This window comes from Podarcis vaucheri (assembly GCF_965113315.1).
Source record: "Podarcis vaucheri genome assembly, chromosome: 6".
NCBI classification, from domain to species: domain Eukaryota; kingdom Metazoa; phylum Chordata; class Lepidosauria; order Squamata; family Lacertidae; genus Podarcis; species Podarcis vaucheri.
The window spans coordinates 15,129,372-15,149,321 of record NC_138764.1 but is presented as its reverse complement, the minus strand read 5'-3'; the positions used below and the strand labels follow the sequence as shown (position 1 = coordinate 15,149,321).

Sequence of the window (19,950 nt, the reverse complement as noted above, 5' to 3'; positions counted from 1 at the left end):
TTTGAGTACCTTCCTCCGGGGTCTCCCCCGGTACATACAGCGCCCCCTTATAGTACAGCACCCCTTCCTTCTCCTCAAACCCTCCTTGGGTTTCTCTTCCGTCTCGGAGTTCCCGGATTTTAGTTTGTGCGAACACGTCGTTTCTAGTAAGTCCAGCCAGTTCTGGTTGCCCCATCAAGGTTCCCCCCCACACCCATCAGTCCTCGGGGATCACGTGTCGTATCTCCAGTGGCCCCTCTCCTTTCAAGTACTCCGGTTTCCGGGAGAGAGCATCTGCTCTCATGTTTTCCTCTCCTGGCACGTATCGGATTTCGAAGGAAAACTTGGAGAACTCCTGTGCCCATCGAATCTGTCTCTGGTTGAGCACTCGTGCGCCCCTATTAGTAGATGTCGCCATCGACGAAACGCCGCATAGATCGCAAGCAGCTCGCGGTCATACACCGTATAGTTTTGCTCCAACTTGTTCAGCTTTCTTGAGAAGAAGGCACACGGTCTCCATTCCTGCTTGCTCCTCCCTGGCTGCAAAAGAACTGCCCCAATGGCTCTGTCGGACATGTTGGTCTCTAGCCTCATGGGTTTCTCCAGATCCACGTGCAGGAGCTGCTCTTCCGATGCGAACGCCTTCTTCAGTTTTTCAAAGGATTGTTGGGCCTCCTCTGTCCAGGCGAACTTCCTTTTGCTACTGAGACAGTCTGTGATGGGTGTTGTCAAGTGGGCGAAGTTCTTGATGAACTTCCTGTAGAAGTTGCTGAACCCTAGGAACCTCTGCACGTCCTTCTGGGTTTTGGGAGTCTTCCACTCCAGCACTGCCTGCACCTTGCTTGGGTCCATCGCTAAGCCTTTGTCTGACAACTTGTACCCCAAAAACTTGACTTCTCTGGCGTGAAACTGACATTTCTCCAGCTTGACCCACAACTGGTGCTTCTGCAGTCTCTTCAGCACTTCCCTGACGTCTCTGACATGTTGCTTCTCATTGTCCGAATAAATTAAGACGTCGTCCAAGAAGGCTACGCAGTTCTTGTACAGCAGGGACCCCAACACGTGGTGCATGAAAGCTTGAAAACAGGCGGAGCCTGACTGTAATCCAAATGGCATAACTAAGTACTCAAAGGCCCCCAGGGGGGTGAACATTGTGGTCTTCCATTCGTCCCCCTCCCTCATCCTAATCAAATTGTAGGCTCCCCTGAGGTCCAGCTTGGTAAAAATCTTCCCCTGCCTCACCCATGTTAAAATGTCATCAATCCTGGGCATTGGGAAGCTAAAGTGGTGCTTCAGGTTAAGAACAGTTTCAGGTTAAGAACAGACCTCCAGAACGAATTAAGTTCTTAACCCGAGGTACCACTGTAATTTAGAGAAATGATAAGGGAAGTTACTTTTATATAAAAAATGCATGAGACAATAAATAAAATCAGACAGAAGAGGGGGAGTTGAGGGAAGTACAGGGGGAAGGGAGGGAGAATAAATGTATATAATATGACTGAGATTTGAATTTTTATTTGTTATAAAATTCAATAAATATTCTTGTTTTTAAAAAATGTGTGGCTGTCAGGGGTGAGATAAAGATTGTATTGAGAAATGGATCCATGTCACAGGGACCCTGTTGACCAGCCATGTTTCAGTGGTTAGGATCTATGGGTTTGCCTAGAGATAGATTCCCATATACCATGGTCTGGTTCTACAAAATCAACTTCAAGCCAGAAAGATTACGGCATCAACTGACTGCAGATGGTTCTGGCGTTGTCGTGGGGTAGTAAATGTGATAGAGATCAGTGGGTCAGTCTTTCCTTTTTATATATAATTTTATATATAATTTTTATTAAATTTTCTATTTTACAATTTCAAATACTCGTTTTACATCCTTAAGATATCAGTGACTTCCCTTCTTCTCTTTCCATGGTTCATTTCACATATCATAGAATCCCTGCATATTTTACAAAAACTAAACCATTCAGTATTCCATTATTACAGCCATCAAAACTTGTTCACACTGTTGAATTTATCTTAATGCTGCCAGCGTTTTCAGCTGTACACAGTTATTTCCCATATATTCAATAAACGTTTTCCAATCTTCTCTAAGTGTATGTTCTTCTTGCTCTCTTATTCTGTATGTTAAGTCTGCGAGTTGTGCATAGTCTGTCAACTTAAGTTGCCCCTCTTCTTTGGTTGGGACCTCAGACTCTCCTGAACTTGGGTCGTCAGGTGTTTTGGGACTACAGCTCCCATCATCCCTAGCTAGCAGGACCAGTGGTCAGGGATGATGGGAATTGTAGTCCAAAAACAGCTGGAGACCCAAGTTTGGGAAACCCTGCAATGGGTGTTAGCCATACTTGGAGCAGACCCAATGAAATCAATGGACATACTTAGGTCCATTGATTTCATTGAGCCTACTCTGAGTAGGACCTAGTTGTAGATCACCAAGCCAGTTTATTGGGAGCTGCCAAGAACATAATAACTGCTGCCCACCGTGCATGAAAAGTATCACTTACATTCTTTAGAATATTGACGAGAATGTTCTCCAGCTTTTCATTCTTTGCTTCATTACTCATTTTGGAAACCTCTTCTGATGTGGGGAACTGACCAGAGAAACCAAACAGAGAAATCACACGTGGTTTTGTTAGCGACAGAATGCCCTACATTCCTTGTCAGAAGTGCATATGGTAAGAAGCAACCTCAAATCCATTTGAAGTCTCAATGTATTGGTTTCTCACCCTGTGAACTTGGGACTCAGCCAGACAGATAAGGAAAAAATTGTTTTATATGTGTTGTATATGCATTATAAAGATAAAGGCACCGCTGACCGTTAGGTCCAGTCGTGGACGACTCTGGGGTTGCGGCGCTCATCTCGCTTTATTGGCCGAGGGAGCTGGGTACAGCTTCCGGGTCATGTGGCCAGCATGACTAAGCCCACTTCTGGCAAACCAGAGCAGCGCACAGAAACGCTGTTTACCTTCCCACCGGAGCGGTACCTATTTATCTACCTGCACTTTGATGTGCTTTCAAACTGCTAGGTTGGCAGGAGCAGGGACCGAGCAACAGGAGCTCACCCCGTCATGGGCATTCGAACCGCCAACCTTCTGATTGGCAAGCCCTAGGCTCTGTGGTTTAGACCACAGCACCACCCGCATCCCTCTATATGCATTATAGGCAAAGGTAAAAGACCCTAGAAGGTTAAGTCCAGTCAAAGGTGACTATGGGGTTGTGGCGCTCATCTCACTTTCATGCCGAGGGACTCAGCATTTGTCCACAGACACCTTTCTGGGTCATGTGGCCAGCATGACTAAACAGCTTCTGGCGCAAAGGAACACCATAGCGGAAACTAGAGCACATGGAAACGCCATTTACCATTTTGGGGATGCTGGCGGCACTGTGATCTAAACAGCTGAGCCTCTTGGGTTTGCCGATTGGAAGGTCGGCGGTTCGAATCCATGCAACAGGGTGAGCTCCCGTTGCTCTGTCCCAGCTCCTGCCAACCTACCAGTTCAAAAGCACACCGGTGCAAGTAGATAAATAGGTATCGCTGCGGCAGGAAGGTAAATGGCCTAGGATCTCTGTTTCAATGTTTGCTTTAGCTGAGAGGCCTGAAATACTGGGAGCTGGACTATTCAGGGCTCTTTTATTTTGCGTAACTACAGTCAGCAACAAGGAAGAAAACATTGGTGGGAGTGTCAAATTCATTTAGCCGCCACAATAGGAGTGTTTTTCACTTCTTCATTGGCTTCTGTAGTGTATTAGTGCTACTGGTTTGCCACCCCAGAAACTGCCTGAGGTGCCACCTGCCCTCTCCATTTAAAACAACACCATACAATTTTAATCAGTCATGGCTTCCCCCAGAGTATCCTGTAAAATGTAGTTTAAGGGTTCTTATGAGAGATGTTAGGAGACATCTCCCATTCCCCTCAATGAAATATAATTTCCAGAGTTTCCTGAGAAGAACAGAGAATCTTCTGCAAACCAACATGGTTGCAGCTTTTTTTATACTATGTCAATGTATTTTATATTAGTTTGTGCTATCGGAATACATAAAACAAACAAACAAACTGTTATGAACTAACCTTGGATCCTAGAACAATAGGCAAGTAGGATCCTAGAATGCAACAACTGATTGGCTTGCAGGAGAAGACCAATCAGGCTCCAGGAAGAAGTTAATCAGCCTATTAGGCTGGTAGGCTCGTAGAATGCAACAGGTGATTGGCCTGCAGGAAAAGACCAATCAGGCTCCAGGAGGGAAGCAGAATCAGCCAATCAGATGGGACTCATTGTGTAAATAATGTGTATAAAAGCCTGAGGTTTGGGGGGCAATTCAATCACTGTTTTACAAGCAAAGAGCATGAAATCACTACAGGACTCCGAGTAGATTTCACAAACAAATCACCAAGCACGAGGAAAATGAATTCAGAAGAGATAAAGGTCTTGCCTGCTTGCATCTTTACCTTAACATGATAGAGATTGTTGAGAAGGCAGAAATACTCTTCCTTAACTACCCCTCGGATTCTGGTCACAAGGATATACTGTCTTGCATCGTAGGTCTTGCAAGTATCAATCCCCAGAAACATAGCCATGAGGGTCCGGATGACAAAGAAGTTCTGCCATACATTGATCTTTGTGAGCTCCATCGCCACCACCCTGCATGATGACAAGAACTATTGGTGAAAAGGTTTCACTGCCTCTTCCACGACTGATGGAGAAACATTTGCTGCTGGGTGGGGGAAGATCAGACCCTTGAACTGGGTGGTTAGCCTCCTCTGCCCGAACGTACAAGGGCACAGGTGGCTGTTGCCCACCAGAAAGTAACAGCTGGGAAGGGCTTCTGGAACGGATCCTGTTGGGAAACTGTGTACGTGCAGCTACTCACACAGAGTCAGTTAAGGTTTGGCAGGCAGCCAGAAGGCAATCTGAAGGAGTAAGTCTGCCTGGTGATAACAGAGGCATGGAGACAGCTCCCTGATTGGTCAAGTTCTTTCAAAGGAGTGATAATTAGAAGAATTTGGATTTGATATCCCGCTTTATCACTACCCGAAGGAGTCTCAAAGCGGCTAACATTCTCCTTTCCCTTCCTCCCCCACCACAAACACTCTGTGAGGTGAGTGGGGCTGAGAGACCTCAGAGAAGTGTGACTGGCCCAAGGTCACCCAGCAGCTGCATGTGGAGGAGCAGAGACGCGAACCCAGTTCACCAGATTACGAGTCCACCGCTCTTAACCACTACATCACACTGGCTCTCAATTAATTTATGGCCTACTAACTGGAATGTGTTAGTTCAGAGGTTCAGAGTTCTGTGTGTCAGTGTAGGAGTTGTGAGTCGTGTCAGAGAGAGCTAGCAAAAGATCCGTGTTCTGTTCCTGTAAATAGTCCACTGTACAGTGGTGCCTCGCAAGACGAAAAGAATTCGTTCCGCGAGTCTTTTCGTCTTGCGATGTTTTTCGTCTTGCGAAGCACGGTCCGTCGCAACTGCGCTTCTTCAAGCGGCTTTTAAAAAAAACCGCAAGACATTTTCGTCTTGTGAAGCAAGCCCATAGGAAAATTCGTCTAGCGAAGCAACGCAAAACCGAAAAACCCTTTCGTCTAGCGAGTTTTTCGTCTTGCGAGGCATTCGTCTTGCGGGGCACCACTGTATATAATAAACACCTAACTACAAGTTCCTGGTTCCTGCTTCGTCTATCCTGTCTGAAGCCAAGTTGCCAATTGCTTCCGTGGATTCTGCGTTTACTCTGCTAGGTCTGGCTAAGGTCCTGCAACTAGTCAGAAAGTTGCGAAACACCAAATAGGTTTTACCAATAGATCCTGCTTGCATGGGGGACAGGGAAGTGTTTCTGGAGTTAAAGACTCTTGCTGCCCAGCCCTGAGTCAAGAGAGTTTGGAATACACAGCAAAGTACAGTGGTGCCTCGCAAGACGAAATTAATTCGTTCCGCGAGTTTTGTCGTCTTGCAATTTTTTTTGTCTTGCGAAGTACGGTGTCGGAAAAGTTTTGGAAAAGCTTCAAAAATCACCAAAGTCTTCAAAAACCTCAAAAAAGGCTACCACACCACGTGCTATGAGTTGCTCCTCGAAGTCAAGTCGCAACTGTATTAACGGTGTTAAGAAAAAGGAAACAAACTTGCAAGACGTTTCCGTCTTGCGAAGCAAGCCCATAGGGAAAATTGTCTTGCGAAGCAGCTCAAAAAACCCTTTCGTTTTGCGAGTTTTCTGTCTTGCGAGGCATTCGTCTTGCGAGGTACCACTGTACGGTTAAAAGCATTAACCTGTGTCCTGTGTCTTGTCCTAAGAAGGCAATCTCAGCCAACAGCTGGCTTTTACCATATCCCATGAGGCCTTCGTAGATGATAATGCGGCTTTTTCTGTCGGCTTTGAAATCACTCAGCAAGTTTTCAAAGAGGTCCGTCTCCTTCTTGCGGCCTAGGGGAAGCAAATAAAGCCAGTGGGACATCTTCAAAAGAGGAAGCCTCGCACGACTCAAACAAATATTCATGAAATTGTTCATATTTTGAATTCAAAATTTAAATTTGCGTTCTGAATGCAAAAAACTTCCACCGGTGCTAACATTTCAGTGTTATCCTACATCAGAGTTTTTGAGTGCTTATTTGTTTTTGTTTGTTTGTTTGTTTAACCCATAACCCACTTCTTACGTGCTGTTAGCTGCAAGTCTACGCTTTAAGAAGCTTGTGTTGGGAAGGACCCAGGAGTCGAGAAAGGAGGTGGGAGGATGGAGAACAAAGAGGCAGAGAAAAATTTTCTGAGGATGTGGCAGGATATTATGAAGTGTGTTCTTTATGGACCATTTCCTGGTTTTTGCTGATGACGCACTGTTTCTACATGCTATCCCCAGAACGAAAGCCTCGCGTAAGATGCGAACATAATGTATATAAATAAATGCTGCCAGCTTTTAAAAATAAGCCGTTTTACATGAAAGACATAATCAAGTCCAGGCTTAAGCATGCGGCAGCCCCATTGCTCTCAGTGGGAGAGTTAAGCCTAGTGGGGTTTCAAAATCTTTTAACTCTCACTTGATTAAGATGTCACTGGTCTGGTCTGGTTTTGTTTTGTTTTGTTTCTACGGGTTAGCATGGCTCCCTCTCTGAAATCTGGCTGGATTGTATTCTTGGTACTTAATGATATCATTTGATCTTCTAGGGCAGTGATGGCCAAACTTGGCCCTCCAGCTGTTTTGGGACTACAATTCCCACCATCCCTGACCACTGTTCCTGTTAGCTAGGGATGATGGGAGTTGTAGTCCCAAAACAGCTGGAGGGCCAAGTTTGGCCATCACTGCCCTAGGGCATTGCAGCTTTTGAAAGTTCCCCTCTTAAGATTCCTTTTGGGGAGGAGGGAGGGTGGGGGTTATGTCTGCAAACCTTGCCCCCCCTTATTGGTACCTCTTTCTGCATGGGTGGTGCTGTTTGGGCTACAAAGGCAACAGCAATTGCACCTGAACATCAATAACAGAGCTGATTATAATACGTAACCATTTGAATATCACAGATCCATAGCCTTTTCTCTCTCTTGCTCCAATAAATGATCATCATCAATGTCGCTGAATGAAGAATATGTCACCTACCGAGCAAAGGGTAATATTCGCATCTCTCTCTGCTCAGATATGCTTTGTAAATCATTCTAAAGGAATGGGGACAAGAAAAGGAAACCTCGTAAGTTCTTCAACTGAAACTGGGAGCTGCTTTCGTTCTCTGAGCCTATTCTTCATTCAAAAGTGTCCCACGCCAGGGTTTTAGTAACCCATCATGACAAAAAAAAAACACCCACCCTTTTATTGCCCGGCTGTACACGAAGGTAATACTTACGTTTTCTCCGTGACCCCAAGGAATTTATAGACTGTCCCAGGGTTCAGAACACCTTTCATCTCAATTAACGGGAGCTCTTCAAAGAAATAGGATGGCAACTTGGATTTGACGCAAGTGACAGCATCGCAGGTCACCAGCCCAGGATAATACATCATCATCCGGGCCGCAAGGTTCACTTTCCGGCCGATGACTGTGTCACGGGAGAAACAACAAGGACAAAACATACTTTGTCTTTCTTCTAGCTGGTCTCTTAACACAGAGAAACAGGAGTGGCATTACGTCTGGGCCACCTCAAGCACTGCCTTGCGCTGGACAACATTTCTGCCAGACCAAGATGGAACGTCCTGTGGCACAGCAGCGCAGTGGGAAAATAAATGACAGAAGTCCCGCAGGCCCATCTCATGGAAACCTGCTTGATTCTCTCCGTTCACAGCACCAGGTCTCAACAAGATGGGGGACTCTCTCTGGGAGGGAGCGCCCATAGTGCCAAACAATCTGTGTAGAAGTGGCAGCAGGGCAATTTAGAGGTGTGGTCTGGCGGTTAGGGCACCAAGTCTCTTTCCTTGTGGCCGCTTACTCGGGATGTCTCAGGGCTCGCCCAGACTTCTGTGTACTCCTTGCTTAGAAAGCACAGGGGCCAAGTGGTTTTCTGCTTTTCCAGTACAGTGGTACCTTGGGTTAAGTCATTAATTCGTTACGGAGGTCCGTTCTTAACCTGAAACTGTTCTTAACCTGAAGCACTACTTTACCTAATGGGGCCTCCTGCTGCCGCCACGCCTCCAGAGCACGATTTCTGTTCTCATCCTGAAGCAAAGGTCTGAACCTGAAGCACTATTTCTGGGTTAGCGGGGTCTGTAACCTGAAGCATATGTAACCTGAAGCGTATGTAACCCGAGGTACCACTGTAGTGGTTTTACCTTTGCTGCACAGCTTCCCCACAGGAAACCCACCGCTCTTTAGCACTAAATCAGAGCAAATGGTAATTTGTGTTAATAATAATATTAATAATAATAATAATTTATTATTTATACCCCACCCATCTGGCTGAGTTTCCCCAGCCACTCTGGGCGGCTCCCAATCAAGTGTTAAAAACAGTACAGCATTAAATATTAAAAACTTCCCTAAACAGGGCTGCCTTCAGATGTCTTTTAAAGATAGGATAGCTGCTTATTTCCTTGACATCCTATGGGAGGGTGTTCCACAGGGTGGGAGCCACTACTGAGAAGGCCCTCTGTCTGGTTTCCCTGTAACCTCACTTCTCGCAATGAGGGAACCGCCAGAAGGCCCTCGGCACTGGATCTCAGTGTCCGGGCTGAACGATGGGGGTGGAGACGCTCCTTCAGTATACAGGACCGAGGCCATTTGCTTGAATTCAGTGTTAAACCATGGGATTTTCCCAGGAGAAAGCAGCAGGGTGAACAGAAGAGTGGATGAGCACTGCATCTTGTTGTTTCTTTAATGTTGCTGTGCATTCTAACACTTTATTTGGTTTTTTTATTATTGAACTATTTTGTTGCTGCAATATGTTTCTTTTAATGTAAGCTACTTTGGAGGCCTAAACATTTGCATAAATAGAGGACATGGGGAAATGAATAAATAGAGGACATGGGGAAATAAATAAATAGAGGACACGGGAAAAGCCAATGCTATAAGCCAAAAGGATTTCAGCAGCAAGATTCCTCCCCCTTTTTTTGGTATATAAATTTTGCTTTTTAATTATTATTATTTTTAATTTATTATATTGTTTTGACAAAAATAATAATACATAAATAATAATAAAATGTGCACTCCACCCCCATGACGATTCCACTGTAACTATCCAACCTCCCAAAATTTCAACACCTCTTACGATGGTTTAACCCCTTTCCATTTTAACAGTACAAGTTCTACAAATACCCTTCAAAATGATTTCTCCTGCATAATCACCGTTTTACCTTAGTGGCACATGTTAATTTATCATTAATAACTATATCCCACACATCTTTATACCATTTTTGCATTTTATATTCTGCTTGCGCCTTCCACTTCCTAGCTATCATAATTCATGCAACTGTCAATAAATTTGTGAGCAATGCAAACTTTCCACCCCATTGTAAGCAGCAAGATTTCTGCCCAGTTTTGCGGTACGGGAGAATCCTTAGAAGCAACAACCTAGAGAAGGCAACCCACCAAGAGATGATGATGATGAAGAAGAAGAGTTTGGATTTGATATCCCACTTTATCACTACCCGAAGGAGTCTCAAAGCGGCTTAAAATCTCCTTTTCCCTTCCTCCCCCACAACAAACACTCTGTGAGGTGAGTGAGGCTGAGAGGGTTCAGAGAAGTGTGAGTAGCCCAAGGTGACCCAGCAGCTGCATGTGGAGCAGCGGGGAAGTGAACCCAGTTCACCAGATTACAAGTCCACCGCTCTTAACCACTACACCACACTGATGAAACACTAGTTGGGTTGAGCAGCAAGGCAAAGGCTCCAGGCAGCGGTAACAGGAGCAGGAGTCTGCAGGTGAAGGAAGCCGGTGCTGGGAGTTTGCCAAAGCACAGGCCATGAGGGGGCGAACAAGGAAGCACTGCTGGGAAGCACTGAGGTGGGAGCGAATCTTTCACTTACTGCACCAACATCCATAAAACTGGCCTTGAACACAGGAAAGGTACAAGAGGCTACAGTCACGATACCTGTGTATTCATGTCTCAAACGATGGCCAACTACTCCACAGAAAACTGGCCCACTGGTGACTCCAATGGAGACAAGTCTGAAAGCACAAGAGAGAGAAAAGGTAAAGGTAAAAGACCCTTGAACGGTTAAGTCCAGTCAAAGGCGACTATGGGGTTGCAGCGCTCATCTCGCTTTCAGGCCGAGGGAGCCAGCGTTTGTCCGCAGACAGTTTTCTGGGTCATGTGGCCAGCAGGATTAAACTGCTTCTGGTGCAACAGGACACCATGACGAAACGAGAGCGCACAGAAATGTCATTTACCTTCCTGCCACACTGGTACCTATTTATCTACTTGCACTGGTGTGCTTTCGATCTGCTAAGTTGGCAGGACCTGGGACAGAGCAATGGGAGCTCACCCCGTTGCGGGATTCGAACCACTGACCTTCTGATTGGCAAGCCCAAGAGGCTCAGTGGTTTAGACCACAGCCCCACCTGCATCCACCTGTGTTGATGTGCTCCCCAGCCGTTCTGTAGCATCGTGTGAACTTTTTGTCTCTGGCGAGTGCTTTCATTCCCATGGTATGCAATATTGCACCTACAGCGAACTTGTAGCTTATGTGAGGGTTCACTTCTGGGGGGGCCACACAGAAATGCAAAACTGCATAAAGCCAGGAACCCCAAGTACTTCCCCCAGTGAAACCATCTCTACCTGTCCAGAGCAGTTCTCACCCTCTGCCTTGCTTTCTGGGCAAACGAATACAATTACGTAGATGAAACATTCGTAACAGTGTGGTGTTGACTCCCGCCTTTAGCTTCTTTCAAATTCTAGGGACAGGATTAGAGTTGACCCTGCGGGCCAAGGAGTCAGATAGCCAACACCTTTCCTGGACCTCTGAGGCCCACTTTTTCTTAAACCATAATGGAAACTCAGTTTGGAACTGGTTCAGCAATTACAAGCATCATTGGGGTGGGAAGGGCGAATTAGCAAAAATCAGTTTCAAGAGTCCTGGATCAACTGGCGATTTTGGCTGTATGCCTTATTGTTATGTACTGAGCTGAATCCTAGAACAATAGGATCCAGAATGCAGCAGCCTGATTGGTCCGCAGGAGTCACTCAATCCAGCTCCAGGTGGAAGTGAATCAGGGACCTGATTGGCCTACAGGAGTAGCCCTGAATTAGCCAATCACGTGGGGCCCATTGTGTAAATAATGTATATATAGCCAGACGTTTTGGGGAAACTTTCATTCATTGCTACTATGAGCTGAATGAAGAGCATGAAATTCACACTCGACTCTGGGTATATTTCACTAAGGGTCCCCTGACCATTAGGTCCAGTCTGGGGTTGCAGCGCTCATCTCACTTTATTGGCCGAGGGAGCCAGCAAGTCCTAGGCTCTGTGGTTTAACCCACAGTGCCACCTGTGTCCCTTCATTTATTATACTGGCTTCCTATTATATCCAACTAAGCTTGCACCAGGATCCAGCAATGCTGCCGTGTTCCTCATTGGAATGCCTGTTAGAAAACATAAAACAGACAGTCTCCTCCCCTTTGGAGCAGAAAGAGACCAGCCAACCACACCCAACCGCCGAAACTCCTCAGGGTTGCTCAGCCATTCTGGTTTGCTTTCCTTCCCCTAGCACAGTCCTTTCCCTTCAGCACTGAGTGACATGTCTGGGCGGAGGGCTGGGGCCTCTACTCATCACCCACGTCTACACTTCCACCCCTTTCCACTCGAAGCAAATAGTACTGCGATAGAGGAGTGGGAGACAACGGCCAACCACTGCCCGCTGCAATCTAGGGCATGGTAGAAGGTGGGCATGCCAGACACCTCTACAAAACTTGGTGGGCCCTAGTTTCCCAGTACCTTGCTCTGTTGCATTGAACCCACATCCCAGCACAAGCGTCACCAGGAAGGAGTAAGAGGGTGGAGTTGTCAACAGTCCCGTTGGGTGGCAAGCCGGGGGTGGTGATTCTGGTGTGAGCGGCACCAGTAACCCTGCCAAAGACATATCCCCAGCCCAATCAGTCACTTACCTTACTTTTGTGAGAGCCGTGGAACAGAAAGCATGGATTTTATTGGCACTGTCCAGAGCATTTGCACCTTCATCAGACTGTTTATCCCCAGGGAGGCCAAAGATGCACAGCAACGTGCAACCCTTATGGGGGCAGGGGCAAGAACATCGGAGAAGTTGTTATAAGAGCAGCTTATTGCCATTTGCAAAATGCAGAGATTTAGGCATGTAGGGTTCCTGTGTGCAGATTTTCAGGCTATGGTCTCCCGAAGCCGCCATATAAAATTCTAAAATAATTGTCCCATAAAAATAATACATGAAACAAAGCTAAGGACAGTGATACCTCGGGTTACAGACGCTTCAGGTTACAGACTCCGCTAACCCAGAAATAGTACCTCGGGTTAAGAACTTTGCTTCAGGATGAAAACAGAAATCACGCAGCGGCAGCGCGGGGGCAGCAGGAGGCCACATTAGCTAAAGTGGTGCTTCAGGTTAAGAACAGTTTCAGGTTAAGATCGGAGCTCCAGAACAAATTAAGTTCTTAACCCGAGGTAGGTAAAGGTAAAGGGACCCCTGACCATTAGGTCCAGTCATGACCGACTCTGGGGTTGCGGCGCTCATCTCACTTTATTGGCCGAGGGAGCCAGCGTACAGCTTCTGGGTCATGTGGCCAGCATGACTAAGCCTCTTCTGGCGAACCAGAGCAGCACACACAAACGCCATTTACCTTCCCGCCAGAGTGGTACCTATTTATCTACTTGCACTTTGATGTGCTTTCGAACTGCTAGGTTGGCAGGAGCAGGGACCGAGCAACAGGAGCTCACCCCGTCACAGGGATTCGAACCGCCGACCTTCTGATCGGCAAGTCCTAGGCTCTGTGGTTTAACCCACAGCGCCACCCGCGTCTCACCACTGTAGTAGGGGAACCTAATGTCAAGTAAACCATACAATAAAATAGAAGAACACTATGTTTTCAGCACTGGCGGTTAGTTCTGATAGAGAGCGCTTGCAGTGAGGATGTCCTAACGCCAACTGGCCATCGACCAGCTCTGTGGGTGATGTTGCCATGATTCAAATCCTGGCTCATTCATGGCACTCACTGGGTGATGTGGGCCAATCACTGCCTCTCAGCCTACCTTGTAGACTTTTGCAGAGGATAAACTGAGAGGGAGGAAGAAACTGTATAGAAATTTATTCACGTATATGACTACAGTGGCAATAATGTGACTTGCCCAAAAATGGAAAGAAGAAGAAGTTCCAGCAAAGGAAGAACAGATGCAAAAACATATGGAATATGCAGAAATGGCGAAACTTACCGGAAAAATAAGAAATCAAGATAGCAAACTTCTTATTAAAAAAATGATAATGGTTTATTGAATGTTTACAAACAAACTGTAAATAGATAAGAGCATTGGCGGGATTATTGTAATAACCTGCAGTTTTATAAAACTAACTTAATTTGCTCATTTATTCATCTATTTTAAAAACATACTCTTATAATATATATTTAAAGTAGATGAATAAATGAGCAAGTTAAGAAGATATTAAAAATAAATTTAAGGAACCGCAGAAAGAGGGGGAAGGAAATCGAGTTTTGAAATGTTAAAATGATTGTAAAATTATTGAAATGTATACAACTGAAAATCATAAATAAAATAAAATTAATAATAATAATAATAATAATAATAATAATACTGCACTGTTAACAGTTGCAGAATGTGGAGCAGGGAGGGAATCTGAGGCATGTTTGGTTGGCATTGCCACTGACACCTCTGCCAACCCCAGAAGCAGGGTTGGTACATCCTGTTTCACTGCTTGGGCGATACAGGAAGTACCACTTCCCCCTGCCGCTGCCACCATATCTGTTGCCACAAGCCCCACTTCTCCTCCTGCTCTGCCGCCTTTGCCGCTGGCAGAGGAGTGCTGCCAATATTGCCGCATGCCCAAATTACACACGATCTCGTGCGCTTGCGAGATCTCTCATAATTTTGGGTGTAATTTAGCCGAAAACTGTGCCCCTACCAGCGACGTTACCGTGTCCGCGTTGGGGGCAAGAGGTGCACCCACCGGGCTGCTGCCTCGGGAGCTTTCATCACGTGCTACTCACACCACATGACTGCAACAAAATTTCTCAAAGACCTACATTGGCGCTCAGTACGTTTCCGAGCACAATTCAAAGTGTTTGTGTTGACCTTTAAAGCCCTAAACGGCCTCGGCCCGTTGGTGAAGGAGCATCACCAACCCCATCATTCAGCCCAGACACTGAGGTCCAGCGCCAAAGGCTCCTGACGGTTCCCTCACCATAGCTGTCAACTTTTCCCTTTTCTTGCGAGGAATCCTATTCGGAATAAGGGAATTTTCCTTTTAAAAAAGGAAACAGTTGACAGCTATGTCCTCACTGCGAGAAATGAGGTTACAGGGAACCAGGCAAAGGGCCTTTTCAATAGCGGCGCCCGCCCTGTGGAACATCATCCCTTCAGATGTCAAGGAAATAAACAACTATCAGACTTTTAGAAGACATCTGAAGGTAGCCCTGTTTCAAGAAGTTGTTAATTTTTGATGTTTTATCGTGTTTTTAATATTCTATTGGGAGCCGCCCAGAGTGGCTAGGGAAACCCAGCCAGATGGGCGGGGCATAAATAAATAAATAAATTATTATTATTATTATTATTATTATTATTATTATTATTATTATTATTATCTGAGGGCACAGCTCAAAAGTGCCCACAGCTACCCTGATGACATGAGTACATCATATAAAGAATGTCTGTAGGACCTTCCATCCTACAGTGATCTGTGCCAACCCCAACTCTTGCCATGCTTTGCTGATAAGGACCATGCCTGAAGGAGACTCACTTTGTCAAACATGAAGACCTTGTTAATCTTGCCACTGAGCGGGTATATGATCGCCGCAATCTTCGTGTTGGCATCCTGGATGGCCTTACAGAGATGGTGAGTGTTGGCGCTTTCGTCAAACTGCAAATTCACAAAGACGATCGTCACAGGTCGAAGCTCTGATAAATATTCCAGGGGCTGGTTGTCATCGATCTGAAAAACAGGACAGGAGAACGTACAAGATGAGTAGTAAGACATGTTGGAAATGCAAGGATAATAATCCTGCCACTGTTCTCATTCTTGATTTTTTATTCTTCTGGTAAGCTTCGCCATTTCTGCATATTCCATACGCTTTTGCAGTTTTACGAGTACATATTTAAAGAAGATGAATAAATGAGCAAATTCAGTTAATTTGGATATGCAAAAGAAGAGATTAAAAAGAAATTTAAGGAACCGCAGAAAGAGGGGGAAGGAAGTCAAGTTATGAAATGTCAAAATGACTGTAAACTCAGTGAAATGTGTAAAATTAGTGAAATGTATAAACTTGAAAAGTATAAATAAATAAATAAAATATCAGACAAAAAGGCGGAGTTGAGACTAGAAGTTAGAAGCTGGGCAGCTGAGTGACAGAGCCGTGCTTGATTTCTTTTGGAATCCAAGGCTGTGGCTATGAGATAAGCAAGACCCTCTTGCGGTGCTGATGCTGTAAACCCTCCATCGTAGGCTCAGGTAGTTGTTGTTGTTTAGTTGTTTAGTCGTTTAGTCGTGTCCGACTCTTCATGACCCCATGGACCAGAGCACGCCAGGCACTCCTGTCTTCCACTGCCTCCCGCAGTTTGGTCAAACTCATGTTAATAGCTTCGAGAACACTGTCCAACCATCTCGTCCTCTGCCGTCCCCTTCTCCTTGTGCCCTCCATCTTTCCCAACATCAGGGTCTCTTCCAGGGAGTCTTCTCTTCTCATGAGGTGGCCAAAGTATTGGAGCCTCAGCTTCAGGATCCGTCCTTCCAGTGAGCACTCAGGGCTGATTTCCTTCAGAATGGAGAGGTTTGATCTTCTTGCAGTCCGTGGGACTCTCAAGAGCCTCCTCCAGCACCATAATTCAAATGCATCAATTCTTTGGTGATCAGCCTTCTTTATGGTCCAGCTCTCACTTCCATACATCACTACTGGGAAAACCACAGCTTTAACTATACGGACCTTTGTTGGCAAGGTAATGTCTCTGCTTTTTAAGATGCTGTCTGGGTTTGTCATTGCTTTTCTCCCAAGAAGCAGACATCTTTTTATTTCGTGGCTGCTGTCACCATCTGCAGTGATCATGGAGCCAAAGAAAGTAAAATCTCTCACTGCCTCCATTTCTTCCCCTTCTATTTGACAGGAGGTGATGGGACCAGTGGCCATGATCTTCGTTTTTTTGATGTTGAGCTTCAGACCATATTTTGCACTCTCCTCTTTCACTCTCATTAAAAGGATCAGATTGTGTATATGTGTAAATAAACCATGTATTCTGGAAACACCAAGGTGTGCCTCAGTCTGAGGAAACCCAACCCTCGGGAAGCACAAAAAAAACCCTGGAATCTCACACGGCTCAGAGATCAGGGTGTTGTGGAACAATATATAAAATTGCCACAGCGATCATTCACTAACCAGGCTGATGGTAACACAAACAACACAGAATGGATAAGCTGATGATAGACATTATCTCAATTCAGACCATTGGGATAGAACTGGACTTATTGATGAGGTGCAGTTTAGCGGTTTTATGTCGGAGACTCCTTTTGAAGTTCCTTTGTTCAAGAAAGGTAACTTTCAGATCTGTGACTCAGGAGACTTCATACATGGAAGAAATACGCACATTACCTTAATTTTAATAATAATAATAATAATAAGACTCAGAGAATGACAATAGCGCTGCCTGTTTGCAACACGCCACGTAATAGTAAGAAAGCAACTGTCAAGCACTGAAGTACCTTTTTTAGGATATTCCTCATCACGTATTTTCTCAAACACTTCTCAAGTTTGTCATTTGGAGGCAACACAGAGGCATTTCTCAAAATCTCTAGGGAGGAAAGGTGAGAGCATTTTCATGGAGGAAAGGAAGACGTGATTAGGAAAGTTTAGAACAGGATGGAAGTTTCTCCTGATATGCGCAGCAGCCATGCACCCACTTGCGTATTTGTGCAGGGCTGTGCAAAATGTATGGGGGCCAGTTACAGCCCCATGAATTGCCAGTTGATTATACCTGTGCTAAATAATTTTGGGGTGATGGAGGGTCTGGTGCCATTTCCTCGAGCCACTATGATGTATATATCACTAGACATCACACGTATTTATGTTAGGCAACTATTACACCTTCTGCCCAGACACTGTGGTCCAGTGCTGAGGGCCTTCTGGCAGTTCCCTTGCTGTGAGAAGCCAAGTTACAGGGAACCAGGCAGAGGGCCTTCTCAGTAGTGGCGCCCGCCCTGTGGAACGCCCTCCCACCAGATGTCAAAGAGAGAAACAGCTACCTGACTTTTAGAAGACGTCTGAAGGCAGCCCTGTTTAGGGAAGCTTTTAATGTTTAATAGATTATTGTATTTTAATATTCTGTTGGAAGCCGCTCAGAGTGGCTGGGGAAACCCAGCCAGATGGGCAGGGTATTATTATTATTATTATTATTATTATTATTATTATTATTATCAATATCAACTAACGAAATGCCCAACCAATGTTTAAAATGTAAAAAGATTCAGGCGTTTTTGCTGCAACAGGTACTAACCCTCTGCAATATCTTGGACTAAATGAGTTGTTCTGTGAACACAGGGAATAAGTGAATGAGTTAAGAGTTTCTTGGTCTGTCTGAGTGTGTTTGAGGAGGAGATTTAATTTTTTAAGATAACGCCTTAGAGCTTCCTTATGGCGAGAGGCCTTTTCCTCTCCTTGACAAGGGCAAAAAATGATTGCATAAGCTCTGTCTGTGCACGTGAAAGAAACAGTCGCTCTGTGTTGCCATCTTTCAAGCACAGGTGCTTTGTGCCCCATCTCAAAACTGGGCATATGTTTCCTAGGAAATCTACATTTGCAATTTATTGCATGAGGCATTTAATCTGCGGTATGACTTGAACCTGTGGCTTGGCTCCTTTCTTGATAGTTCTGCTCTTTACAAAGGCCATTTGCTGCCTTTGATATTGGTAGTGCAAGCGCAGTGGGTTAAACCACAGAGCCTAGGACTTGCCAATCAGAAGGTCGGCGGTTCGAATCCCCGTGACGGGGTGAGCTCCTGTTGCTCGGTCCCTGCTCCTGCCAACCTAGCAGTTCGAAAGCATGTCAAAGTGCAAGTAGATAAATAGGTACCACTCTGGCGGGAAGGTAAACGGCGTTTCCGTGTGCTGCTCTGGTTCCCCAGAAGCGGCTTAGTCCTGCTGGCCACATGACCTGGAAGCTGTACGCCGGCTCCCTCGGCCAATAAAGAGAGATGAGCACCGCAACCCCAGAGTTGGCCACGACTGGACCTAATGGTCAGGGGTCCCTTTACCCTTTACCCCTTTAAATAGCCTGGTCTGAGTTTTACCATGTGTGAATAGTACTGTTTGGTACTGCAGAGCATTTATGAACACATAGATAAGGAAGGCCTTACCCAGATCTGTGTAATAGACAATAAAAATTTGTGTTGTCTTAAGGCTTGTCTACACTTCCGCTTCTGTTCCCATGCCTAGAAAGCATAGTTTCAAGCAGTTTTCAACTTGACTTGCACTTTCTAGGCATGAGTCCAAGCAGTTTTCCCCTTGCCCCTGGGAAAGCCCCACTCTGTAGCTTTAAATCAGAACAAACCTCAATCTGCAGAAAACCCGACTGCTATTTGCTTCGATTGAGCACTAAAAGAGCTGTTTTCCCTGGGGGAAAGAGATGTGGATAATCCCGAATGGTGGGTAAATCCGGGTATAATGCAATCCCAAATATCCTAATGTGTTTTTTGTGATGTATGCAGATTTAAAAAGTACTTACGGTAACAATGACATGACATGTGCTTTGTATGCAGATAGTTTCAGGTCCACTCCATAGCACTTATTTAAAGTATTTTAGGGCTCTTCCCTATTTTTAGTGCCTTTGCCTTCTGGTTCACATTGGGAGGCAGATTTCGCCTGCAGAAAATGAGAAGGGGAGCCCCCACCATACGACTTGCCCCAGCCCAGCACCCCTTCAAGGGACATCTATGGACCTCTTTCTAGACATCTTACTATAGCCAAAGAACTCACCAAAATTGTCACAGATGCGATTTTGGTACAGGTACTGTGTGCATCTATCAAAGAACTCGTCAGTGTTAAAATCCAGGGTATTTCTAATGTATCGAACCTGGCAAACAGAATTACAGCTGTTTAACCATCTTCACCCCTGTTTCTGCCAGATATGACCTTTGTCAGTCAACTTCCCAACATTAATCTCTCCCCGCACCATGAGACCCCAAGCACATTTCCTTGGATGCAAATTACCATCACATTCCCCCCTTATCTGTCTCCTCATGTCCCAACCCTGTTCAGCACCAGTATGATTTAAAGAGTGGGCTTTTGCAGGGAAAGCTCGGGGCAAACAGCAGCAGCAGCAGCAGCAACAACAACAACAAATGCTTGGTCACAGAGTATTAAAGTGTGGACCTCTACCTGGAAAGAATGGAGCCA

General features: G+C 45.4%; 1 protein-coding gene across 3 annotated transcripts in view; it reads right to left on the bottom strand.

Annotated features, from left to right (window-relative positions):
• Nucleotides 1-19,950, bottom strand: part of ADCY10 (adenylate cyclase 10) — a 74,705-nt gene that overhangs the window by 44,251 nt on the left and 10,504 nt on the right. For all 3 annotated transcript variants that reach the window (XM_082225403.1, XM_082225404.1, XM_082225402.1), the window contains exons 6-15: nucleotides 19,531-19,627; nucleotides 17,263-17,351; nucleotides 15,313-15,504; nucleotides 12,479-12,600; nucleotides 10,466-10,542; nucleotides 7,795-7,984; nucleotides 7,554-7,609; nucleotides 6,241-6,394; nucleotides 4,431-4,623; nucleotides 2,487-2,573 (exon numbers count right to left, since the gene is read on the bottom strand). In XM_082225403.1, the coding sequence (XP_082081529.1) occupies nucleotides 2,487-2,573; nucleotides 4,431-4,623; nucleotides 6,241-6,394; nucleotides 7,554-7,609; nucleotides 7,795-7,984; nucleotides 10,466-10,542; nucleotides 12,479-12,600; nucleotides 15,313-15,504; nucleotides 17,263-17,351; nucleotides 19,531-19,627 (1,257 nt within the window). The remainder of the gene's footprint in view (nucleotides 1-2,486; nucleotides 2,574-4,430; nucleotides 4,624-6,240; nucleotides 6,395-7,553; nucleotides 7,610-7,794; nucleotides 7,985-10,465; nucleotides 10,543-12,478; nucleotides 12,601-15,312; nucleotides 15,505-17,262; nucleotides 17,352-19,530; nucleotides 19,628-19,950) is intronic.